This window comes from Chelonoidis abingdonii, chromosome 21 (genome assembly GCF_003597395.2).
Source record: "Chelonoidis abingdonii isolate Lonesome George chromosome 21, CheloAbing_2.0, whole genome shotgun sequence".
Taxonomy (NCBI): domain Eukaryota; kingdom Metazoa; phylum Chordata; order Testudines; family Testudinidae; genus Chelonoidis; species Chelonoidis abingdonii.
The window spans coordinates 6,153,738-6,181,635 of NC_133789.1; the positions used below are offsets into that span (position 1 = coordinate 6,153,738).

Sequence of the window (27,898 nt, forward strand, 5' to 3'; positions counted from 1 at the left end):
TCCATCCTTCTGTATAGGTTATTTCATGATTCACCATCTGAGTGTCAATAACACAGAAACACCAGCTTTTTGTATCTTGCTGTTTTGACCTACAAAAAGATATCACACATGAAAACGAAAATATTCCAAAAAGTGTCATGTCCTACATGATCTCATTTCCCAATGCTGGGCAGGGGTACAGTTTTATACAACACTCACTAGTGAAATAAACACCAAAAATCATGCCTATCCAAGTAATAACAAAAAGGTCTAGTGACACCCTCTAGTGGACCATCAAAGGGAAATCACAACACCTTTGTCTAAAATTTGGGTCCAGGCCACCATATTCTTCTTCATGTTTACAATCGTGCACAAAGCCGTGCAGGCATGAACTGTTTCAAACCCAAATCAGCCGTAGGAGGACTTGCCTGGCATGATAACTATAAATATGAGGTGGTCTGGAAGGGATTAGAAATGTAGCATCTGAGCCTCAATATAGTCTACTAAATCCATGAGTGTCCTCAGGGAGATGACCCTTATTTTTATCCTAGTCAAAGTAGTACTAAGGTCCCTGTTCAACTGCTGGAGAAAACCTCAGGACAGATTTGCACTGCTCTGAAGCCACATGACCTGTGAACAAAGAGCCAGACAATTAGTCTGCAACTCTAAGGAATCCAACTTCACTTTCCAAGGATAATTCCAGGAATGGCCCTCATCTTTAAGGACCATTCAAGTCCCATGTTGAAATCCTGTCACAGGTTGAATGTAAGTCCCCTGCTGGCCCAGACTCATGGTTCTAGGGTACTTCCCTTTGTATGGTGCCCATCATACAAGTCCATTCCTCCTTCAACCTCCTGCTCAGGCCATGAGCTGTGGAGGAACCACCAGTGGCTTGTCATGAGCAGAAGTTGCCTTAGCTAATGTGGCACCCCCTTGGACAAGAGAAGCTGAGTGCCAACTTGATGGTGGCATTACTCACCTTAAAGTGCTCTTCAAAGAAGAACCAGAAAAAAACACCTTGTACAAGGCATGTGCCTTCTGGATTGTGCCTGTCCAAGAACTTAAAACCCAAAAGCACAAAACTGCAATTGACATTCTAAAAAAAATGGAACAAATCTTTGCAGGTTCTGGAGAGTTGCAAACCTGTGGCGGGAGCCAAGAAATGGCCCCCACTTACACTTTATATGGCTGCCTGCCAGATGATGTAATGCCACCCTATTTCTCTCCCCCCAACTCCCTATTCCTACAGCTCAAGCCTGTCCCTACTCCCTGCCCCAAGATGTCTGGAACTTAGAGAAAAGATGGTGTTAATACAACAGATCAGTAAGAATGCAGGACTCATGGCTGGAGCCCTAAAGCAGAAGACTTTACTGGCTGAGGGTTTGATGGTCTGGTCCATAACAGGCTGTGTATGAGATTTTATCATGATGAAATCAAGTCAAGTTAACTTGACCAGTATAACATGTTAAAGGCAGTGTTCCTTTTCTACACTTGTCTTTTAAACACATGCTAATATCACCCCAGAATTCTAATCTAGACAAGGCCAAATGGCAGTTTTGCTTTGCAGGCTCACATCCATAGCAGTTCTCTGGTTCAACTTGCTATATGTCCCAGATGATCCCAGCTCCATGTATACAGGAAAGGCCATCAACCCCATTGCAATCTATTGTCAGAAGCATTTTCCCTGTATACAACGCTTCTGGTTGAATTTCAGAAACATTGCAGACTGCTGGCTTTTCTACAGTTTAAATCTAAAGACAGTCTCAGGCGTTTATTTTCATAAGCAGCCAGGGACTGGCAAGGCAGAAAAAGGAAAAACATTTTTTCAGGCACAAGAGACAAACAGGTCTACATGCAGAGATCAACAGACATACACATATATACACCCTTACAGAGACAGAGATATATACATATATCTATGCATTCATATACACATGTACACACATGCAAAAATACAGCAGAATATGCACACATGCATTCATATAAGCATAAAAATGTCTATGAACACACAGTTACAAAAACAAACACATGCAACACCCTTCAAGGGAAATGTATAGCAGAATTATCTTGAGAAACTCTGGCTTGTTTTGAGACCCAATCCAACTTCAGAATAATAACCAATATTATCCATGGTATTTATCATTAGCAGCCGAGGGTTAACAACAGTTTTTTTTAAAGATTAGTGGCATCAGTCACTCATATCACTGACTTTGTCATTAAAAGAAAAAAATATTCCTGACAGGCACCCAACTTCCCCTTGCTATCTGAATGTAAATTGTGAATTGTTTGAAAGCTTTTATGGAAATAAGTTGTTTGCATGTGCCATATCCTCTCTCTATTATAATAGCCACAGATTTCTCACCCAGGTTCACCACTCTAAAAGCCACCATCCCAAGATTTAATGCAGCCTAGATTACCCATATTTATGTCTCTCTTTTAGGGTTTTTTTAAATAAAATTTTCACTTTCAGGGTTTTTATTCCTTTTTTAAAAAATTACAAAATGTGCTGGCAGTGTATTTATTAGGAAATATGGATCCCAGTTTGAAAACAATAATAACGATTAATGAACTGAAAAGCAATCTTGTTCTGCAATTGGATTAAGATAATAAAGTGAAGTATTTCCAGTGAAGATGTCATGGCTTCCTGAAACAACACAGAAGGGATCGACGTAGAGTGAAATTCACTTTGTGGAGTTTTTTTTAACTGTTTAATCGCTATTAAATAATTACAGGATGCAATAGAGAAGGTGGGTTAGGTGTGGACCAACTTCTGTTGGTGTAAGAGACAAGCTTTCGAGCTGCACAGAGCTCTCCCACCTGCAGAAGTTGGTTCACCTCACTCACCTTGTCTCTCTAATATCCTGGGACCAAACATACAACACTGAAAACAACAATACAATAGAGACATAACTGCCCTTGTGATTGAAAACGAAAGTGTTTTCATTTGCATTAGGCAAGTAACATTTAAAACGAAGTCACACAGAGGTTAAAACCCCTTTTGCGGCTTCATAACAGATCAGATCAGCAATGCGACACCAGTTTGTTATAGACTGGTCTGTCATATTCTAAATACAGTGAGCGAGCATGTTCCTGGGACAAATACTGTATGGTCCAAACCTTTCGCTTCCAATCTACACTTTCTGCGGTGCTTAAAAAATATTTGCAGCCAAGGTTTGCTGGCTGAAAAGGTTCTTTGTTGAAGAGGCCAACTGATCCGTAACACACCTTTGAACTCAAGGACAACTCAGGTTTACCTCTTCTTCCTTTACTTAGCGGCGAAAGTGACTTCTTTTTTACTGTTCCTCGTGAAACTTTGTGTCTCTGGCCTCTCTCTTTTCATCTCGACCTAAAACTTTTAATTATGTTTAAACTGTATGTGGCTCATTTGCTTCCCTCCCCCACCCTGCCAAAAACAAAGCAAAGAAAAGCCTTCACCCAATACATTAAAAATGTAACATGGTAGAAAGTGTAACTGCAAAGAAAAGTCTGACCAGCCTGGGCTCAAGAATTTGTAGACACAAAACTAGATAAAGATCTGTGGTTTCTGGCTCTAACAAGACAAATTGTTGCAGACGGACTCTGAATAGTTGCAATAGTTTTCTACAGGCTTCGATACAGTCAGTGTTGCCTTTAACAGATGTATTTTCAAGGTTGTAACGTGGGAGTGTTTTGTGAAATCGCACGCCCTCTATTCCTTTTAAATATTCCGCCCAAGGCCAACCAATATATGCTTATTGTTAGTTGTGATTATGTATCTGCCTAAGTAAAGATAATCGCCGGATCATTGTGCGACTAATATAATTCGAGCCCCAATACGCAGTTAGCATCTCAGGATGCTTCTGAAAAAGGTGTTCTGAATTTCTGAAGAGTGAGTCTCCAGTCCAGAAGTTAGTGGCCCAAAATAAATCAAAGCCAGCTTAGTTTGCTAATAAAATGTCTAGTTTTGGTACACGCTGATATTATTCCTTATGAATTATTATGTCGAAGATTGGGGAAATAGCTTTCTCGGTCAATTTCTCATTTCACAGTCCAGAGCAATAATTCGATATGATGCTATGGCTGGAGGAGAAAAACGCTATTGTGATTGTTAAAATATGGGTTTTGTTCGTCATCATTTTAAAGATAAATATTTCTATTAAGGAAATGAACCCTCCTCTGGCAGGACGACGCTCGCTTGTCAGGTTGGGAAGGGACAGCGAGTCCAGATCATAGAGTTCAGTCGTAGACATCAAGATCCTGTGATGTAAAATCCCAGTGATTGTTGTCTGTTGCAACCCAGGGCAGAGAAATTCAAACGAAAATTCCCGCCGATCACTGAATCGAAGATGTCCCATGATCACTGAACACCACTGAACATTTTCAAATACCAATTTTGAGGTCAAGGCCAGACTCTGTATTCTTCCCTGTTTGTTTTCTCTTTACACACCAAGAGGCTACCACCTTCCAAAGTCCCCATTCTTTGTAGTTTCCATTTGCATCGCGTTTATCTGTACAATCCTTCAGCTGCGTGTACAATTCACAAACGATGAAGCAACATCCCAACATACAAAAACCTTAGCTCTTCTCCCACACCGACCGTGCCTTACCTCCACTAGCTAGCTGGGTGTCAGAACGCCCCTTTTCTGCGGTGAAGACACAGCTTTACTGTTTGAAATGGCCAAAAGAAATAAACCCACCCAGCTAAATAAGGAGCCGCATTTTCAGTCCCTTGTTCATCACCACATCTTGAGATTAAGGCACTGAGCATTTTGCCCCTCTCGCTGATCTGTGTTTCTGACACTTATCAGGAGCTGAGAAGGCTCTCGATTTGTATATTAAATCCACTTTAATGGAGGCCAGAAGAGCAGTTTCAAATTTCTAACAACTATTTCATACAGTTTGTAGTAATAATTATCCGGATGAAGTGTGGCCAGCATGGTCAAAGTTGGCCTCTTCAGATTAGACCTAAGCACCTAATTAAGAATAGCCCGGCATTTACTGGTGCTGAAAATCTACAGGAACTGTGTGCGCTCAGTAATTCTGATAGGCAATTTATATTCAGGTGCGTCGCTGTGGATTTAGGGTTGAAAACGGTGGGGATTAGCATCTTGAGTTATTATCAAGAAAGACAACTCAAGATCTTGGGGGTTGCATCTAGCCACTGAGGTCCCTTAAAACTTCGATTGCTATGGATTTAAAAGAATAATAATCATTCAAGTTTATCTAAAAAAACTATATGACTGGACTAGATCATCCGTATTTAATGGTTTAAAATTTCCCCTCACTATTAACAGTGCTTTGTGTCTCAATTTGAAGTCAAGTATCAAGAGGGGTAGCCGGGTGAGTCTGGATCTGTAAAAAGCAGCAAAGAGCCCCGTGAAACCTTATAGACTAACATATTAGAGTATGAGGTTTCGTGGCTGAATACGTCTGAGGAAGTGGGTATTCACCCAGGAAAGTCATGCTCCAATATTTCTGTTAGTCTATAAGTTGCCACGGGAGTCTTTGTTAATTTGAAGTCAGTGGGAATCAAACAGAGAGAACCGAGTGAGATCAACTTGCCCGCGTTTTAATAGCGGAAAGCCCTGATTATTAATTAATTACTAATATTATTATTATTTATTTGCATTTTTAGAGGAACTGGCATTTCTAAAAGGTGGCAACTTTTATAAATTCGGCCCTAAGCAAAGCATGCCCAGCTATACTGCAGCTGGAGGGGAAATAACCATCTAACTGTATTCGAGACGCGGAAAATCTCCCCTCCTGCTCCGATTTCAAAGCATTTGACGAAACGGGAGTACACTGACCCAGGAATATCAAAATTGAGATCCCCGGGATATTTCAGCCCCGCTCCATTTGCTGTGGGGTTACATTTTCCATCTCTGCAGTTGAGCCCTTTCTGGAGGGAGACATAAATTTCGGCCAGATGGCAACGTTCCCTCCCCGCCCCCACCGCACACAAGCGAGAAGAAGAATAACATCATTAATAGTACGTACAGTGTAAATATTAAATTTACGCTTCCGCCCCGGGAAACAAAACCACTGGCAGATTTACTATAAAATTATGACGCCCCTTTTTGGAGAGGCTCGTACATTAAAAGGTCCCAAATAATTTAAGTTTAGTCACAGTTTGTCACCCAAAACGTGATCTTTCCCTGGGCAGCTACTTCCCCCCACCGCTCCTTGGATGGCTATAAAATTGCCACTCTGGCATGGATCTTATGCTGGGGGCTGCAAGGGGGAAAAGAAGGTGTGTGTGTGTGTCTGTGTGTGTGTGTGTGTGTGTGTTGGCTGTTATTTCTCTGCATGTGGGGGGTATTTTTGTGTGTGTCTGTGTGTGTGTACGTTGGTTGCTATTTCTCTGCATCTCTGTGTCGGCTGTTATTTCTCTGCATGTGGGGGGTATTTTGTGTGTGTGTGTGTGTGTGTGTGTGTGTACGTTGGTTGCTATTTCTCTGCATCTCTGTGTCGGCTGTTATTTCTCTGCATGTGGGGGGAGGTATTTGCGTGTCTGTGTGTGTGTATGTTGGTTGCTATTTCTCTGCATCTCTGTGTCGGCTGTTATTTCTCTGCATGAGTGTGTGTGTGGGGGTATTTCTGTGAGGGGGAGCCATTTCTGTGTGTGTGTGTGTGTGTGTTTTGGCTGTTATTTCTCTGCATCTCTGTCCCTGTGGGTCTTCACATCTGGGCTCCAGGCATCTGCGGAGTTGGATAAGAAGCCGATACGGAGGAATCTCATTCCCTCCCCCCCCCTCGCCCCACATAAGGAAAGGTTTGTGCGTCCCACAGAGTAATGCAAGGTACGGGAGTGCGGCCGCAGTGCACGCGGTCCGAGCTTTCCAATGGAGAAGGAATTCGGCTTTAAAATGGGGTTGTGGGAGAAATGTCCCCCTTAGATTGAATTACATTTGGTTTGAGATGAAAAGGAGCGTACACCCACCAAATCAGGCGCGGGATCATTGGCACAGCTCAGGAGTGGATCTCAAACGATCGCCTTTCAGGGCAGGACTCTACAAGGCGGGAAGTGGGAATCAAAACCCAGAGTCAAATTTACATTCCGATCCCTCAGTTCCTGCCCCCCTCCCCGCCCCCGGGATTCAGCGTTGGGTAATAGCTGCACGAGTGGAGTTTCATTCGAAAAGGGCCCGGGGGGTTGCCAGGAAGGAAAGACTCAGCAGCGATGGGGACTTGCCACCGCGTGGGACCGTTTGGCCATGGAAAACGAATTAATGCTGCAAGGGGAGTTGTAGCATTTGGCGGCGCTGGGTGTGAAATATGGGATTTAAAGAAAGAACGGGAGCATGGAGATGTTTTCCACAATGTCCACGTCCAATGGCCTTTGGAGGATTTGGGTGGATTCCAGGGTGAGGTGGAACCTAATAGGATTCCGATTGTGTTCCCTTTGGATTTGACAGTCCTAGGCTGGGGAGGGAAATACAGTAAAAAGGAAGAAAATCGGGAGAGGGAATGTGGCAATTTCCTTTTCTTGTTCCAAAAGAAAGAAAGAAAGAAAGAAAGAAAGAAAGAAAGGTATTAAACACACATGGAGTCTTTCTTCTCTGAATTCATTTCACTCCCTGATCAAGTCTCAGCCTTATGTTTGGAGAGGGGGACAAATGGAGGCTGTCTTTGAGGGGTAGAGTCCCCCAGACTGAGACGGGGCGGACGGGAGAAAGAGAGGGAAGAATGAGGGAGTGAGAAGTGCACATGGAAGCCAGAATGGGGTTGAAAAAGTACAATTGCAAAAGCTCATCAGAGAAAAAAACTAGAAGTCTGAATCTCTAGATTTTTCTTTCCTGAGTCTGATGAATGAAACTGTAACTGAGCTACCGAACTCGCAACCCCGCAGACCTCAAAGTCTTTGCCCACGACAAGAAATCCAACAGATGCTCTATTGTCAAATCCTTAGATTAATTCCCAGCTAAGGAAGTTATTACTTTGAATTCAAATCTCCTGAAACAGGAGGCACTAACAGCTACTAAATATCTCTTGGAGAATGAGCTTTCACGGGTGAATACCCGCTTCTTCCGATGCATGTAGTGGAAATTTTCTTAGTCCTGGAAAGGAGCTGGAACACACTACTTTTATTTCCAAAAAGAACAAGGCATACTTGTGGCACCTTAGAGACTAACACATTTATTTGAGCATAAGCCTTCTTGGGCTAAAACCCACTTCATTACTTGCCTCGATTCCTTATTAAACACAAGTGCGTGAGTGAGAATATGTTATGGAGGAGGCTGAGAGGACAGCATCAGTTCTGTAAAATAAAGGTACTTAAGCCAACAGGGGCTCTGGAACAATTTGCATAGTGCAGGGGCTGAGAGCCATTGAACAACGCTGTAAACCATGTATATAATGGAGACCACCTCTGGTTTCAGCATCTATGTAAGCCGAAGAGATTGGGCACTGGTTTCAAAGGGGTCTCATTCCACAGCCTCTGGTGGGAGGAACAGGAAAATCAGCTAAAGAATGTGAAAGCTGTTCAAAAAGGGTAGAATTCAGCCCTGTACAGAAAGGCAGCCCCAGGGCTAATCACAACGTAAGTCTCCTGTAGCTCTATTTTGAGGTCTCCAATGCAGCACAGGCCTGGAGCTGGCCTTCTGCACAGGGCTGAATTCCACCCTAACATTTAAACATAAAGGGTAAAAAACTAATTGTAGGGCTGGTTTGTCATTGTGCAATCCAGGCTATGTAAAGAGCAGGGCAGGGACTGAAGTGTGACTTTAGAGTCAGTCACCTGTTGATCCCTGTTTCCGCATGGCAAGACAGTCCTTTTCCTGGTACAGCTTAGTTTCCCTGTCCGTACTGGCTTAGCTGTACTGGAGACCACCTTGGTGGGAGGAGAGGTGGAGCCAATGCTCCAGCCATTGGCCAACCCTGATACCCCACTCTCCATTCACCTGCATAGAAAGATGAGTAGCTGCTGCTCTCCCCCTCCCCCTCCTCAGGGTCTGGCAGTGGGATGCACCATCTAGGGACTTACCCTCTGAGGTTCCCCCAATGAATGGGAAGAGTCTCAGGGTGGTAGGTCACATATACATACTGAAAGAAAAGCTCTCGTGACTTGTCTGGTATATGAATGCCCAGTTTTCCCCCCTTCTCCTACTGCCATAGCTCCTGCAATGACCAGTCCATCAAGCACAGAGCCTCTATCTACTGCTGACAGGCTGGCCAATCTGAGAGGGAGACAAAGGGAGACTTGGGATGAGGCGTTTGCTGAACTCTGGCAAAGTCACAGAGTCACAGGCTGGCTGGGAAAGGGAGGACCCAGAGAGAGAAAGAAATGCAGCTTTCCCAGGAGATCATGGCAGTGGCAGAGGACATTGTCACAGAGGCCAGTGAAAATGTGGCTGTGGCCCAGAACAGTATCACCATGGCGAAGAAGAGCATGAAAAAAGTCAGAGAGATGCAGAGGCAACTCATGGATGCTGTCCTCAACCAGAACGCAAAATATGCTCCTACTAGGCCAGCAGGCCCCACAATCCTGTAATTCGGTATCCTGACATGACTTTTAGCCCCTGGACAGTGCTGGTTACTGGGACCAGCAGCAGACCCTAGCCTCTGCATCCCCACATCAGTGCTCTCAGTGCCTCCCACTCACCTCTCAGATCCAACTTCTGGACACCAAGAAAACTTTCACCTGAGAGTCCAGCTGCTTGGAGCCCTGCTACACCACTGAGAATTCTGAGCCAGGGCACTCAACCCCAGAACACATGTGGACTAAGACAAGCCAGAGGCAAGGTGAATACTCTCCTTCAACTTAGTGTTCCCACCCCCATGGTTTGTTTGAAATGTTCGTACTGTTGTATTTTGAGTTTTATTTGCCCTGTTGCAGTAAATAAGTCTGTGTATAGTTGAGTATTTAAGAAGATTGGCTAGTTAAATGTATTTCCAAATACAAAGATATTATTTTTCCATTGGTTTCATTAAAAACTTTATTATTAAAAAATATTATTAAAAACATAAGAATGGCCATACTGGATCATCCCAACTCTGCAGAACAATCCTATCCTACCAATCCACACTGGTTTCCTGGGCCCAGAAAAAGCATTGTTTTGAGAATTTGTGTAATCCTAGGGTTAGTGGAATGTGCCTGAATGTTGACTGGGCACAGACATCCAAAAAGGTGGCCAAAAGCTCTCCCATAAAAGACAAAAAATTGAGGATAAACAGAGCTGCATAAGCAGAAATGGATACCATGGCCCTTGGAGTCTCGCTGTACATTTGCATACCCTCAGTTAGAGAGGGACATAGAACAGGGGAGCTAATATTCCAAATGCCAACATTTTGAAAGAACCTTAGCATTAGATTCATTTTTTTTAAGAGCATAAGTGAGAAAGCCAGACTGAAAAATTCTGGGAAAATTCAATTATTCCAGTTCCAAAATAATGGCTTTAATGGAGCTATGCCAATTAACCCCCCACTGAGGATCTGGCACAAATCATGGAAAGCATCACACGCACTATTCGGAAAGGCTGAGATTCCTAGGATGCAGGAGGAACTGGGCTCTAGTAATAGTTTGGAAGTTGACCCTGTGAGTTATTGAAATAAGATGTCAAGGCCAGTCATGTTCAAGAAAAAAACCTGCCTGTCTGCAGCTACTAGACCCTCAGGCCTAAAACAGCAGAAAGGGCCTCTGAATAAGGAAGAGGAAAGACTAAGGCCTTATCTACAGGCCTGTGTAACTACAGGAGCAAACCCTCCTAGTAAAGATGCAGCTTATTTTACCAGTTCCTGGAACAAAATAAGCTATACCAGCAAAAGGACTTTTTCTTTCAATAGGACAGTATCTACACAAGGTTTTTACCAGCACTGCTATTTATACAACGTTTCTTTTGTATATTTGGTAGAGTGCACATTACTGCTGACTATACACATTTCATCTTTGTGTGAAGCACCTAGTCCAGGGGTGGCCAACCTGTGGCTCCGGAGCCACATGCGTCTCTTCGATAGTTAATATGCAGCTCCTTGTATAGGCACCGACTCCAGGGCTGGAGCTACAGGTGCCAATGTGCAGGGTGTGTGTGTGTGTGTGTGCTCACTGTTTAACCCCTGGCTCTGCCACAGGCCCTGCCCCCACTCCACTCCTTCCCACCCTCTCCCCTGAGCCTGCTGTGCCCTCCCCCCCCCCCCCCGAGTCTCCTGCACACCAGGAAAGAGCTGATTGGGAGGGAAGGGGAGGGAAGGGGGCAGCGCTCATCTGGAGGGCTGCTGACATATTACTATGGCTCTTCGGCAATGTACATTGGTAAATTCTGGCTCTTTCTCAGGCTCAGATTGGCCACCCCTGACCTAGTATATTTTGGGGCTGTCTGAAATAAGGAAGGAAGGAATGGTAAGATCAAGAGTCTTTATCAGTGTGTGATAATACTTTAACCAGGGATTCCCATAAAAATTCCCTTACCTTGTTTCCCTGTGCTCAAAGAGAAGGGCTATGGAATCAATGTATTTGTTTTCTTATTTAAACAAAAGCACTTTCTCTTAAAGATAACCATGGAGAGGTCACAGAACTGGGCATACAAACGTGCCACTTGTTGAAAATGTTTCTACTTTCTTCCTGAAAAAATATACAGAGCATACTGATAGTACAGCATAGCATCTCACTTTTGTGATCTGAAGATGGGAGGGCCATGTGTGCGAAGAAAACCCTTTAGGTGAGCCTAAAGAATGAACATACTCTTTTCCCAGGGAGAAAAATGGACATTCAAGGTGATGTGATGCATACCAAAGAGGATAAAAATCATAGACACATAGAACTGTAATGTTGCACAGGCACCCAAGAGGTCATCCCTTTCATCTGTCTGCACGGAGGCAAGATTAAATACTGGTCTTCAAATTTTTAAGAGTCCCAGGAATGAAGTAGACACCATGAAGACTGGTGCTATCCGAAAATAATAGATTGGGGATGAGGGGAAACAGAGATCCAGTTCCTGGACACTACTGTGCTAATAAGCAATGGTCACATAAACACCACCCTATACCAGAAACCTACTGACCCCTATACTGTACTTACCTACATGCCTCTAGCTTTCATCCAGACCACATCACACGATCCATTGTCTACAGCCAAGCTCTAAGATACAACCACATTTGCTCCAACCCCTCAAACAGAGACATACACCTATAAGATCTCTGTCAAGCATTCTTACAACTACAATACCCACCTGCTGAAGTGAAGAAACAGATTGACAGAGCCTAAAGAGTACCCAGAAGTCACCTACTACAGGACAGGCCAACAAAGAAAGTAACAGAACAACACTAACCGTCACCTTCAGCCCCCAACTAAAACCTCTCCAGTGCATCATCAAGGATCTACAACCTATCCTGAAGGACGATTCCCTCACTCTCACAGAGCTTGGGAGACAGGTCAGTCCTCGCTTACAGACAGCCTCCCAACCTGAAGCAAATACTCACCAGCAGCCACACACCACACAATAAAAACACTAACACTATTCAAACCCTGCAACAAACCCCAGTGCCAACTCTGTCCACATATCTATTCAAGGACACCATCATAGGACCTAACCACATCAGCCACACCATCAGGGGCTCATTCACCTGCACATCTACCAATGTGATATATGCCATCATGTGCCAGCAATGCCCCTCTGCCATGTACATTGGCCAAACCAGACAGTCTCTACGCAAAAGAATAAATGGACACAAATCTGACATCAGGAATCATAACATTCAAAAACCAGTAGGAGAACACTTCAATCTCTCTGGTCACTCAATAACAGACCTAAAAGTGGCAATTCTTCAACAAAAAAAACTTCAAAAACAGACTCCAACGTGAAACTGCAGAACTGGAATTAATTTGCAAACTGGACACCATATCAGATTAGGCCTGAATAAAAACTGGGAGTGGTTGGGTCATTACAAAACCTAAACCTATTTTCCCCAATACTAATTTTCGCCTACTGTTACTCATACCTTCTTGTCAACTGTCTGAAATGGACCACTCTCATTACAACTTCAAAAACTATCTTTCCTCCCTTGGTATCCTGCTGTTCAGTGAATTGTCTCTTAGATTGAGCTCACATTTGGTAAGGCAACTCCCATACTTTCATGTATTCATACTTGCTCCTGTATTTTCCACTTCATGCATCTGATGAAGTGGATTCTAGCCCACAAAAGCTTATGTCCAAATAAATTTGCTAGTCTCTAAGGTGACACAAGGACTCCTCATTATTTTTGCTGATACAGAGTAACACGGCTACCACTCTGAAACCTGTGCCATATAGATGATTACAAGCTATGGAACCTAAAGCTTTCAAGTTCCAGTGTCCCATGTTTAATGGTGAGTGTTTTGAACCATTTCTGTGATGAAGGAAAAAGCATGTAATCTATTTCTGCACCAATTTTCACATTTTACTGTATTTACTTATTTCACTTTGCAAATGTAGGTTAAATTAAATGTGGAATAAAAATAATGCAATCACTTTTCAGATAAATTCTATGCAGGGTTAATACTGATGGTTAAATTGTATGCATTGTGTATGTGTGTATGTGTGTGTGTGTGTGTGTGTGTGTGCATGTGTGTGTGTTAGGTCTCTGAGCCAGATCCTATTCCCATCTCCTTTTATAGACTAAGCTTTAATTTCACAGTATGGTATTTCTTCTAGACATTCTTTTGATATTGCAACGTTTCAAGATCTGAGGGCGTTTTTCTTAACCTACCCACACCAATTTGAATAAATACTGGATTTCATGGAAATTCTGATTCTTTTGAAACTATATTTTAAAGATGGGTATCAGATAAATTTACTTTTAAGGGCCAATATCACCAAGTTTTAGGCCCTGATTCTGAAAGGTACTTTTCTTTACTTCCTTCAGTGACTAAAGTTTGACAGCTGCTTATGTACCTTGTTGAACAGCATCTTTAAGGAGAAAAATGCCAAATCTTATGTCCAAATTGTGTCTAAAAGGAATTACTGTCAACAGCTGAATTATGTTACTATCATTTTCTTCTAGTATTACATACTAGAAGATCTTCCAACATTTTAATTTGATGAAATGAGAAAAATACATCTATATCTTATAACTAGTTTTCATTTTCAGCTGCTCACAATCAATTTTAAATACATATTTGTTCCTCTTGCATAGCACACAGGCCTACCTTTATGCCTGTTACAATTATTTCTCATTAAGGAGATTATCAGTGTGTTCCACCTTTCTGCACACAATCTTAAAGCATTTAAGATTACCAGAACTGATTTTAAAAAAACAACTGCATGTAGCAAAAGAAATATTTGATGATTTTGTTTACAGAGAGCATATCCAGGGGGCTGGGGTGAGAGGTTTATCTAGCACAACTGTCTTGGTGGTTGTGACTGGTAACTCTCCTTCTAATGCAATCAGTAAGACAGTGGAAGCACAAAAACAACCAATTTCACTGTGTCATTCTGTTTACACGTGTGTAATTGTATTTTATGCATCCTTTTTTTCACTTGATAGCATATTTAATGCATCCGATGAAGTGGGTATTCACCCACGAAAGCTCATGCTCCAATACGTCTGTTAGTCTATTAGGTGCCACAGGACTCTTTGCTGCTCTTACAGCTCCAGACTAACACGGCTACCCCTCTGATATTTAATGTGCTAAAGCAACGTGCAGATGCAAACACACTTGCAGCTGTAACCTTGGTTTTATGCAGAGTTGTTATAGCAGTGTGGGTTCCAGGATATTAGAGAGACAAGGTGAGTGAGGTGATATCTTTTACTGAACCAACTTCTAGTAAGCTACACTACCTTGATATAGCTGCTTCTTATGAACCTGGCAGCGTTGAATGGGTTTCATATAAGGTGGTAGGCCCAACAACAGCTAGCCACACTATAAAGGTGATACATTTAACTATTAATAATCGACTCTACAACCACAGGCATAAAGTCAGCGTTCTGATTGGCTACCATGCTTTTGCGCCAGCATGCAGCAGCTAAGGTGTTGCAGAGAAATGCATTTTGGCTCATATTTTTGTCTTCTCTGTCAAGCCACTGGACACATTTGTAGAGACCACAGCATTTCTTGTCGGATTACAGTCATGACTGTCTTATTGCACCCTAATGATCCAGAAAATGCACTAGTGGCTAAATATTATGCCACAGAATGATCTAATGTTGACAAAATATGATGATGGTGTTGGTCTCTTAATTCACAACAAACGCGATGAAAGGGCCGCCAATAACTGTGATCCCACTAATTTAATTTGTAGGCGGAAATAATTACCTTGCTTCATAATATGAACTAATTTTCACATGAAGAACAACTAAATCTTCCCTTAAAAATGTTAGCCTGTCTCTGGTTATCCAGGTGCCTTTTCGACCTTAGTTTGTACAATAAAAGCAAATCCATATAAAGAGAATTTTACAGACTTGGATCTTATGAAAAGAAAATCCCTATGGGAATTGTTAGGAAATGTCCCAGAGCAGAAAGCTAAAAGGATTTTTAAAAGAGTGTGGGTAGTCTTTGCGCGCCATCGGACTCCTCCTTGTTTTTGTGGATACAGACTAACAAGGCTAACCCTCTGATACTTGATTCAAATAGAGTAATTTGTTGGGTTCTTACAAAATGAAATGATGGCCTTTAACCTCCTCCCCCGAAAGAAAATCGTTTTTCTTTCTTCGTCATGTCTTTCCTGGGAATTCCTTAAACTTCCAGGAGCACCCAAGGCACCAGATTTGTCTGAGGGTCACAGTTTTAAAATGCCACTATTCAGGCTACGACTTCCAAATAAAGCAAGCCTTATTTGCACCGCGGAACTAAGCATACAGCGCGTTGCGGCCTTTCGTCTGCGTCGCTTTTCCTGACCAAAAAAAAAAAAAAAAAAAGAAGAAGAAGAAGAAGATTGAAGGCGCAACTTTCTGCAGCAGGAGTAAGATGTGCTCCTGTTTACATCAGCCCTATTTCAGCATTGTCTAACCCGTATCAAAGGCAGATTTAAGGGAAACGGGATTGTTTACAAGATCTGACCGGTGCAATGGGCTGCGTATTTTGGACCCAGTTCGACATCCCTGAACAAGGCAGTTTTTATAAATAGGTGCCTAAGACTGACATTGTAGATTGAAAACATCTCTGGGCGAAAACGCTCATTGATTTCCATGAGAGCTTTGCCCCCTATCGCTGAATATACTGTGACCATCGTCGACCGATGAAAGAAAATGGCCGACACCGTCTTGATTTTCATTGTGTGTTTTCCAATGACTGTACATTAAGATTAAAAACATCCCCACTGTTTAACTGACCGCAACAACGAAGATACATTGAGGGCAAATTTGTCCTTGAAATTAACCCGTGTCTTGCTTCTATCCGTTGCCATGCAGAATGCACACGATATGTTACAATCCTCTGTTTTATGTTTGTATTCAACACAGGATCGCCTGCACTTGGAACTAACATGTATTGAATGTCACTTAAGAGCCACCGATTGGCAAACCGTGTAGGTGTTCGAGTTTTAAAAGGGAGGGAAAATGACATAAATTTCATTTCATTTCAGTGCGCAGTCTGCATTAGAATCTGATTCATCCGCTTTATTTCCCCTGGATGGTACATTTTATGCCAGTAGCTTGCAGTGGTGTCATTACTTATCAATGCCAATTCAGTTTGCAAACAATATTCTAATTTCCTTGATTTCTTTTTGTTATTATCCAGCATTTAACTTGGGTAGCGGTCATGGATTTGATATTCGGGGTGGAGAAAAATACTTGAGTTGTCTCTCTGCAGTATAACCAACTGAAAAGACATTCTCCTGTAAATGTCTTGTTGTAACGTTATTTAGTTTAATTTCTCTGTGTTCAGATCATTACTGGAGGCAATTTTAAGCACTTTCTTATTTAAGCCAAAATGATGGGACAATGCTCATCATCATAACACTTAAGAAGGTCAATACCGTTTTGTGTTATTGCAAAAATAAGTCTACTTTTGTAACTCAACTTGTAAATCGTCGAATAAAGATTTACCTTTGATTTCTCCTGACTGGGTTTGCTTATGATTCTGTTAGGACTTGCAAAAGGGCTAAACACACACAGAGCAGGTTTCTTCTTTAATGGTATCTCTCAGGATGCCTGTGGGGGTCAAAGGAATGTTTACAACATGGAGTCAAGTTCAATGACAAAAACCTCTGCACAAAAAAAAAAAAATCCCAACCTCGCCTCTGTGTGCTGTGAGCGTGAACTTGAACAAAAGAAAGGAGCAGAAACTTGGGAATGGAGAAAATACTCTACAAAGATGTTACCCCCTAGGGAAATATTTAATTTTCTCATATCCGACGGTATCCCTGATAATTTTTAATTAGAAGAAAGAAAGAATAAATGCCCACGTGTGTATGTACATAACCTTTTGGAAGCACTTCCATGCAGATTTCAAAGATTTAAAATTAGCAAAAAAATTGGACCTAGGCCTTGATATATGAATGAACAGAGCATGTTCCTTACCAGATGTCTCTCTGGATTGAGAATATATATGGAGCCAATACTGTTTTTCCTTTCGCATCCAAGTCTCCCATTGTAGTTAAGGGGAGTTTTGGGTGCACCAGCAAGGCGGGTCTGTGCCTTCCATGAGTGAAAAACAAAATCCAAAGAAATTAAAGTCCACACAAGCAGCATGGTGATCCCACCATGGCACTGAGTTTGTAAATAGCACTGAATAACCATGTTGACCACTCTCAAGCCTGTGGAAGAGAATGAAAGTGACTGTTTCAAATGTATCTGCTGGACGTTAGACATTTTTCTACTAAAGTCATGTGGGGTTAACATTCTTCCCATGCCACTGGCCGCAGCCCGATCATTTGTTCCATTTCCATATTTCACTTCCTCGCAAGATCATTCCATTAATAAGAAAGCGACGGATCTCTCAGTGAGAGCCCGCAACATTTGCAGAGTGGTGGTTGTGGTTTTAAAAGATTCCCTGAGTTTTCCAGTAACTACAGGGGAAAAGGATGTTTTTATTCTCCTCACGTGCCTTTGGAGTAGAAATTTTGCCTTTGATGTCAATGGAAGCCGGATTGAGCCTGTGTCATCTCAGCGAGTGCTTCAAATACCACTTCTCAGATTCTGGGATGAGAGGAACGCAGGAGAACTGTTAGCTTTTTAGAACAAACAAGAACCGGTGCAAGTTCTGGAAACTCTAGAAATGAATCTCTGTCCGCTTGCCAGCATGCAGCTAGGGTCCTATTTTTAAAAGGATCCAAGCCTCGACTTCTAAAATAGCAGAACGAAAAAACAACGACAACAACAACAGAACCACAATATTTATCTAATTTAAAATTCTCACTGAAACAAAATCCAGTGATCGGCGCTGCAAAGCCATTGCTGTCAATGCAAGGCAGATGGGTTTTTCATAAACACTTATATATTTGCCTGTTTATATGCTTATTTAAAAATGAAACAGAGTGTGGGGGAGGGGGGAAACATGAAAATATGCCAATAAAATGCAGGCGTTTTCTTGATATAAAGATGGAAATTTGATCTTTAAAAACAATCTAACGATTATACTAAAGGCTTGTTTGAACTACATATGCGAACACATACGTAATTACATATGTAATTATTGTATAATGACGTATTCTAGTTTATATAATTATCTTAATTTTCACAATATCTAAATTATTTTAGCATTAATTGTATATTCTAAACTTTAATTTCGGGATCGCACGCTCTTTTATTGAATTCAACAGCCGAGTTTATAAAGCGATGCAGTTTTGGTTCAAATATTTGAATGAAAGGCTATGTATGTCGGATGTAATTTCATTAAGTGCAGTATAATTTCTTTTGTTAAGAAAAGAAAATATTGTCACTGCTGTTTTTATCTGATTTTCGCAGGTTCAATCAGATGAGAAAAATATAGCGAAAAGCAAATTTTTGAACCCAGTGTTATTTGAAATATTTTCAGAAAGAGAAGGCGATTTTACTCTATCCCACTTAAATGGCTGCTGGCTCAGTTTTGGTTGAAATGTTAGATTAAGAATATTTTGTTTCCACTTTAAAAAATCCAGAATGTAGGTTTTGCATTTAGATTTGCAGAACTGGAATGACCCGCTTGATTTATTCTCATATTTCCTTGTCTCTTGGATAATGTTCTCGTGTCAACCGCAAAACTCCCCAAAGTAAATAAACATTTCCGGAAAAGTGAAAAGCTGTCTGACTATCCTAGGAACTGAAATACTGGTGAACTTGGGACATCAATGGTGCTAGACACCAGGCATCCAAATGCATCACAAGGTACATTCTTTTCAACTCCAAAATGTGTTGTAGGAGAGATCTGTGTATACACTGAATGCTTAGGAGAATCACCCGATTTTTTCTTTCTTACTCCCCACGTGGATTTTCTTCCCAAGCAGAGAGATTCATGTCTGGTCTACAATTAGATGAGGAAACGATAATGATCTTTTCCCAAGGATTCGTAGTTCTGTTCTCTTTTCTCTTGGGTCCCCTTCCATTTTCCCCTCTAGAGCTGACAACTTACCGTGTTTGTCTCTTTTTCTTCCTCTCATATCCCTTTATAACAATTTTGCTTGGGTTTGGTTTTGCGGGGTGGTTGTTTTGTTTTGCTTCCCCCAGCTCAGAGGATCCTGCTCACTCCGTCCTGCAGCCCCAAGTCAAAAAACCTCCCCAGCTATTTATCTTAAAGCGTTTCTTACCTTGCATGTACATGTGTATATGAGTGGACTGGGTAGACCTAATACACATCAATCACTCTGGTTTGTCTAGGTTTCAAGTTAAATGGGAAAATCACTTTCAGCAGCCATTAGAGAGAAATCCAGAAAATTCTTCCTTCTGGGTGCGGGGGAGAAGAAAGGGCATTCATTCTACCTGGAAAATTCTTTTTGCACCTTTTTTTAAATGTTTCCTTCCCCCTCCCCTTTTTTTTTTTACAAGACTTGCAAGCGTTTTTTTCTGCGCTCGCCCTGTCAAGATCTTCATAACTCTCACCTTCCTATTTTTTAAAAGATCTTTTTTGATTTTTTCCTCCCACTGCATGTTTTTTTCGTCTCAGTTCGAAGCGGATGTAAATGACGATAATCAAGAAAGAGTAAAATCAGAGCGATATATTTCAGGCGTGGAGCAACTCAGTTGTATAGAGTCCGGGGTGTGTGTGTGTGTGAGAGAGAGAGAGAAAATATCAAAACTAGGATACAGAAGTCCTTGCTCAAAGATGCCTCTTATACCGACCGTGTATGTGCGTGTGTGGGTTATAAACCACACAAGCTCTTCCATGAAGGAGACCCTTGTACAAACCTGGTGTGTGTTATGGAATACGTCAAGCATTGCTCCAGGGACCCCTCTGACACAAACAGGTAGGCAAGTAGCCCATTGTTAGAAACCAAACCCTCGCGTGACCTCCACCATATTGTACCGTGAGCTTCTGCCGAATCTATTTGCATTGAATAAATTAAAGCAACCAGTTTATTAAATCACTATGCTTGTCTCTCCAGACAGGTTTCCATGACATAGATCTCAGACTAGATATAAAAGCGAATATACCTGAATGCAAATTTCGGAAGATTTCTAGCGCTCTCCATGCCTCCGAAGCACAGAAACGATTGAAGTGCTGCGCTTGGAAAGGATCCTAAATCAAATATTAATGGAGAAGGGAATAATGGTAATTTGATTTATTACATTATTGCTCATGGGTTTGTTTATTTTAGATTCCGGTGTGAGGGGGAGGAGGAAATATATGATCAGTGGCATAGAAGGAACCTTTAGGAGATGCATCCCTTCCCAAACACACGTAGAAGTCTTGATTTCTTCTAATTAATTGATTAGTCAAGAGCGATTCCAGACTCCAGAAAACCAGACAAAATGGGAGTTTCTAAATTGAACCCCCAAGGGCCAGTATTTTGGTTTGTTGAGTCTCTGAAACCCATTGTTTCAAGGTATTGGAAATATAATTCCCAGCCCATTGTCTGGCTTTAGAATGTCAACCGCACCCAACTCATTCACTGGAAGAAAGCGGATTGCACATACGTGGCTCAGACCCATGCCTGGACGCTAGCTTCCATCCAAGGCATTTTCTGCCTGATGCTTTACTTTTTTCCTTCTTTCTGTCTTGCAAGCCAGGAAGCAGGTCTTCTGCCCTGCCTAGAAACCGCTCTTCCTGTCCTGCTTGCTCGCGATGTTTTGTAAGCAACAAAGGAAAGTGTTGGTAAATTGGGGTTAAGTTCAGTCGCATCAGAGAGACAAAATAAACCACCACGAAGCCCATAGCCTGATGGCTGCACTGCATTCTCCAGTGAATCAGATTCTGATCTCACTGGTGTAAACCCGGAGTTATTCCGGATGTACATCCGAGTAACTCAGAGCAGAATCTGGACCGAGGCTAGCAGCAAAGCACTCCGGATTCCAGCCCACCCCTGCATCCCGCCCTAGTGTCAAAATTTCAGCTGCCAAGTTAGAGATGTTATTCTCCCGCTCATTCATCGCTCTGGAAATGGGCTGATGTTTAAACACGTAGTTCTATCTGTGTCCTGATATACCAGAGGAGAGAGAGAGAGAAATGTTCTGTATTTGTGTGCAGGTATTTGTTTGGTATATGCCTGTGTATCTTTGTATGTACCTGTTTGCACGTGTTTTTACGTGTATGGCTGTGGCTTGTTTATATGTTTGCATGTTTCTGTGTATGTGATTGTGTGTGGAAGTATGTGAGGGTCTCTCTCTCTTTGTGTGTCTGTATATATATATATTTGTATGACTGTGTGTAATTGTGTGTGTGTGTGTGTGAGCGTGCGAATACAGATTCCTGCACCAGGAATTTCCATAGTGTTGAGCTTTCTTATCTTTTGTCCCCAGCACGCCCGATAAGAGAAACTCAAACCTCGAAATAGACAAATAAAACATACAGACACAGTGAGATGGGCACTGCGCTCTGAATTTTGCAAGGCAAGACCTCATGCCACCTTCTACACTAGCAAACAGAAGATGGAGCTATTGGACTTCAAATAAGCAGGCGCCTCTTTAACACCAATCTCTAAACGTCTTCTGATCCTAAGAGGCTCTTTCCTAATTATTTGGGGGGGGGGGGCGATGCTCAGAGTCAAGGTCACTGCTGCTTAATGGTGCAGGGAACTCAGTCTCAGAGGCCAAAGTTAAGGGCTGAGTTATTGTGGCTCAGAGAAGGCCCCACCCACTCGCCGCTGGGAGCCCCACCTCTGCAGAGTTGAGAGAGACACCCATTTGCTCCTCCCCCACTTCCAGCCATAAACTTATCCCCTGGATCATCCCTATCACAACCATCTCTAGGTTATTGCCATCAGTACTGAATAAGCAAGAGAGTTTGATCACATCTAGCCCGTCCCCCCACCCATCCACCTATCGCACCCAGGCTTCCTCCTGCCAGCCACTCTTGGAAAATCAAATGTCACAATCTTGTTTGGCTTTTTTGCGTGGGTTTTTTTTCCACCCTCAACATTCACCCATTCCGGGGGGAGTCGGGGCACACAAGTTTACTACGCAGTTATACTGACATGTGTAAGAGCAGGGGGAAAGTACAAGCACTGGGAAAATAGATTAATTATTACTAATTGCAGCACACACACACACAGATATCTCTGCCCAATCTATTAACCCTACGCTTTATATTTATGGGATTGCACTTATGGTATTTCCCTCCAGTCAGGGTTCACAGATTGAAGATTATGGCTCTTGTAAATGTGAGAAATACACCAACAAAAGGAAGGACAAAAGGAAACTGTTAAACAATGGTCTGTCATTATTTAGGATACACGCGGTCAGTTGAGTGGGTAGGGCTTTCCCCCCAGAAAAGTGGTGGTGGTGGGGGAGACAGGACATTTTGTGTTTGACTCGCATCTACATAAAACGAAAGTGCCAGTCGCTAGATTCAAGTTAAAATACATCTGTGGTGGAGAATCACTGCTGGAAGCGTCTTCCTCTAAAGACCGAAAAGATTCTGTATGATATACTTTAAAGAAAAAAAAACCAATTAATATACCAGTTGCTTCTCTGAAATCGTACCCCTAACCCTAACAGATAAAATAAGCTTACAAGTCTAGCAATAATATTTCATTACGTTGTTACAGGCCTTTTTTTTTTTTTTTTACAAGCTCTCACATTATCTAACACAGGTATTATACCGGAGATCCTTTCAGCATATGGTATCAAATGTACGAATATGACCGGATATTATGAAGAGACGGAGAGGGGAATGGGATATGTATAAATATATACATAGAGTACACATCTGTAGCTGTGTGTATGTCCGTATACATATATACATAGAGTTGTGTGTATGTGTATCTAAATACAAGCAGCAGAGAATCCTGTGGCACCTTACAGACTGACCGACGTTTTGGAGCATGAGCTTTCATGGGTGAATACCCACTTCGTCGGATGCATTCACCCACAAAAGCTCATGCTCCAAAACGTCTGTTAGTTTGTAAGGTGCCACAGGACTCTTTGCTGCTTGTACAGATCCAGACTAACACGGCTACCCCTCTGATACTACCTAAATAAACGCACTCATATATTTATACGCACTCATGTATGCACATACGCACATATACAAGCATTTATGCACATATACATGCATTTATGTATAAATGTGTGTACACACCTATGCGTGTAAATATATATGACAAACATAATGTATGCACGTGTGTATATATATATGCCTTGTACACACACACACACTTATGTGCTTACATAGATCATATGCATGACTATATATAAATGCACACGACTATAAATATATATTCAGCCATGTGTCTTTGTATATAAGCATAGTGTATATATATATAGTTGTATACATACATACTTGAGTATTATATATATTCAGTAGTGAGTGTATTTATATATAAGCACATATATGAATGCAAACGTGTATAAATGTGTATGTTCATATGTACGTCTGTATATACATTCAGTCACGTGTGTATTTATATATAACAATGTATATATCAGACTGTAGTTTATAAGGCTAATTTTCTCCTGACACCTAAGTCTTTAAGAAATTGTTAAAACGATTCCCTTTAAAAATGCCTCATCTCCACAGCGGAGGAGTTTGCAATCTACCGGGCGAGTTTGGTGCACACGCGGAACGCAACGCCACTCAGAGCCTTCTTACGCATTTGGAATTTATTAATTCGGTTCATTGAGGAGGTTTTCTAAAGCGCTCTCGGGAGCAGAGCTCCTACAAAGAGACAGCGACAGAGAGACGAGGACATTCATGTGGCACTAGAAGGCAAACGGACAAACAGCACACACTGTGTTACAGAAAGACAGGGTCACGTCGCGTCTTCTTCCTAAATCATCGGCATTTACAGGCGGGTTTAGCTTATGAAAGGATCGACAACAAGGCCATAGAGGTAAAGCACCGCAAAGCGCTTCCTTCGCCTGGATTCACTGGGAGGGAGCTGGCGGGCGTGGGGCAGGTGTGTGCAGATAAGACAAATTTCCAGGTGATGATTCTCCCCCACCATTGTTTTTTCTTTACATCTCAGGCCAACACAGATCCAACAGCGGAGCAGGGGTGGTTGTGTTGTTATGACAGTGTTGTTGTCCTTGTTGCTTCACGGGCTACTGCTCGCTTTGACTTTGGCCACCACTTTCTTCTCTTTCACTCGCCTGTTCTGAAACCAGATGGTGATCTGTCTCTCCGTCAGGTTGGTGGCGGCGGCGATCTTCCTCCTCTTGTCCTTGGTGATGAATTTGCTGCTGGCGTATTCCTTCTCCAGCTCCTTCAGCTGCCCCTTGCTGTAGGGAATCCTCTTCTTGCGACCCCGGCGGAAGGAACAGGCGTCCGGCTGGGGCTGGCCCACATCTGAGCGCGGAGAAAGAACAGAGCTTAGGGCCGGGGAGAAAGCCTAGCTGGACTCACAGGGGCCGGGGAAAGAGAGAAGAAGGCTGCAGCTAGGGCGTGTAACTGACCAACATCCCCCCCCCCCCCACTCCTTTCCTTTCTTTCTCCTGGATAAAGTGGTCAGGACTTGCCTGATCCTACTGAGGCTGGGTGCCCAGAGAAATTTCGCTCCCGTCGCTGCGCTACCTGCTTTTACTTTCAAATATGGCTCCTTTTCTCTTCTATCCCATTCCAGTAGGCTCCCTCCTCTAAATGAGACAACGAAGCGTCCCTTTACTTTTCTAGAATGAGTTCATCACGATTCAATTATCCTTCCCTTGTTTTTCAGTAAAAAAAAAAAAAAAGTCAACTAAGTTGCCAGGCTCGCTGCTGGAACCGAATCACATTAATACCTATTTGCTCGCTTAGAATTGTGGCCTATTCCAAAGCACATGTTTGAATAGGGGTGTGTGTGTATATTTTTCCCCTTCAGACATGTACCTTGCAATATGGGCACTCTAAGTGTGTGTGCGCGCGCGTGTGTGTGTGTACACACTTAGAATGTACCTTGCAATACGGGGCATTCTAAGTGTGTGTGTGTGTGTGTGTGTGTGTGTGTGTGTGTGTGTACACACACTTAGAATGCCCCGTATTGCAAGGTACATGTCTGAAGGGGAAAATATACACACACATACACAAACTCCCCTCTTCAAACGTATGCTTTGGAATAGGTCTCAATTCTAAGAGAGTAAATAGATATTAATGTGATTCGGTTCCAGCAGAAAGCCTGGCAACTTATTTGACTTTTGTGTGTGTATGTACACATACTTAGAATGTCCCATATTGCAAGGTACATGTCAGAAGGGGAATAATACACAAACACACACACACACACACACACACACACACACTTAGAATGCCCCATATTGCAAGGTACATGTCTGAAGGGGAGTAACACACACACACACACACACACACACACTTGCTTAGATTGTGGCATCTTGCGGAGTGCATTCTTGCATCAAAATAATACCGGTGCGTTTACTTGCTTACACTGCCATGTTGCAGAGAACCTTCCTAAACCAGAAACAATCCTGGAGTCTATTTAGTTGCTTCTTAGGCCGCGTTAGGCGTGCAGGGTTCTGTGCATTATTATATCAGGATTATATCGGTAGCCTTCTACTTGTCTGGAGTGTGACATGTTGCCATTGTACATCCCTGACCTGGAATATCCACATCTGAAAACTTCTTTATAGATCCCTTCCTGGCTCCACTCTAGAGCAACCATTTTCAGCAAAGTCACCTGCCTGGCACATCTGTCTACCTAAAGCTTCCGAGAGAGGCGCCTTAAGCCGAGAAAGCAGGGCAAGGGGTTGGGGACATTACCTGCAAAGGCAGATTTCCAGAAGTGCCCAGCCTGGCTTTGATCTTTGGGGCAACACATCTGGCTGTTCCAACCGCTGGTTAAAGCCCACGGCTGGTGGTAACTGTCCACGGGTAAAAGTGTCTCGTGCCTGGGCTCTCCCGGCCCACCTATGGTCTGAACTACAGAAACGTCCAGGTAGCTAGCCCTGGGCTGGTAAGGGCCTGCGTAGCCGGGGTAGAAAGCCAGCTCTGTCGGTCGGGTCTGGTAGTCATCAGCCGCCGCTGGGGTGTCCATATATTTCTCTGCAGAGTAGCTGGGCTGGGGGCAAGGTTTGAGCGAGCTCCTGGCAACCCGACAAGAATAATAACCGCCGCCGAAATATCCATAAGGTAAAGGCGGGGTGGTGGAGGAACTCTGGGGAATAGCAGGGCACGGAGTGCATTGCTTGGAGGGATCCCCGGGGCCTGCACTGGGAGCATCCAGGTTAGAGTAGGTAGAGCCCTGCATCAAGGCAGGAGGAGGGGGCCCTCCTAAGGCAGAGTGAGCCACCAGATTCCTGCACTGGCTTGCAGCAAAACTGCCCGCCACCATGAGCCCCTCCATGGTCTTGGTGCTTTCATCCAGCTCCTCGGCGAGTGCGAAAGTCCCCGGGTCCATGCAGCGAGGCTTGCAGGCCGGTGCATTGGTCAGATCACACTCAGAAGCATTTGGGCTCTGGGAGGGAGGGCTCCTAATCTTTTTAAAAGGCTGGGAATTGCAGAGGAGGCTGCATTTCCTCCAGCAAAGCTGCTCTGACGCAAACTACGTGACTCTCCTATCCGAGTTACTCATTGGCTGCTGAGAGCCCACTGGAGAAGTGAGGGGTGAAGTGAAGAGAGAAGGGAAGGGAAAAAAACCTCGAATAGTCATTGCGAAAATGCTTTTATTCCCGTTGTGGGAAAAATAAACCTCTGCACAAGCGATAGGCTAAACAAAATCAAACGGGGAGGGGGGGAGTTTTTGCTTTTCAAACTGCATTTTACCAAGAAGGAGCGGGAAATATACGAATATTCCCAGTGAGAAAAAATCTAAGATTAAATGGAATTACTGTAATTCATTGTCTACGCTCTTTCAGGCAGATCTGCTTTTGCACTAGAAACTACACTTTAAAAAAAAAAGAAGACAAAAACTATAACTATGCAGGAATATTTTCCCCATGAGGAGACAGAACCATTGTCCGAACATGCTAAGAATCCAGAATCTCGTTGTTTCTGAAACGTTAGAAGTCTTTAGAATGACTTCTGCCTTATTCAGAATAAAGTTAGAATAATTTGAGAAGTGAATACAGGCCTTCGCGTGTTGGTGCAGTTCATAACGGCTCTCCCAAACCGCCATGTTTTCTGACTGTTTCATCGCTAAGAGTGTGTGGCTCCCTTTCCCCCCCCCCCCCCCCGCCGGTCACCCCACGGGACGTCCTGCCCGGCCGGGGAAGCCCTCTTCGGTGTCCGCCCTTCGTACGTAACCGCCATCGAGGGTTTCACCCCTTCCCCCCCCCCCCCCCGCCGGCTGAAAATGTTCATTCAATTATTTTTGATTTGTTAAAAATATGTTTTGTGTTTAAAACAGCGAGCGACCGAGAGGGTTTACATAAGAATTGTAAAAGACAATAGTCTCCTGGGAGGGAAAGAATGAAGAGACAGGGAGGGGAAGGCCATGAAGGAAAGGATAAAATGTTGGGGAAAGGGTGGGAGCAATCAGCAATGCTACAAAAAACTGGGTCTGCCATATAATTGCAAAAGCTGAAAAAT

At 42.9% G+C, this 27,898-nt stretch overlaps 1 protein-coding gene across 1 annotated transcript; it reads right to left on the reverse strand.

The window, feature by feature from the left end:
- Positions 1 to 24,476: 24,476 nt before the first annotated feature.
- HOXB13 (homeobox B13) lies at positions 24,477 to 26,768 on the reverse strand. The gene is made up of 2 exons (XM_032791267.1): positions 26,132 to 26,768; positions 24,477 to 24,727 (listed from the first exon to the last, which is right to left on the reverse strand). Exons 1-2 carry the CDS (start codon positions 26,766 to 26,768, stop codon positions 24,477 to 24,479), a joined length of 888 nt encoding a protein of 295 aa, XP_032647158.1.
- Between the last annotated feature and the right edge of the window lie 1,130 nt (positions 26,769 to 27,898).

Coding starts and splice junctions, on each gene's coding strand:
- HOXB13 (XM_032791267.1), bottom strand. CDS start 26,768: ATGGACCCGGGGACTTTCGCACTCGCCGAGGAGCTGGATGAAAGCACC. Junction 24,728..26,131: donor CTGGAAATCTGCCTTTGCAG/GTAATGTCCCCA, acceptor CTCCGCGCTCAG/ATGTGGGCCAGCCCCAGCCG.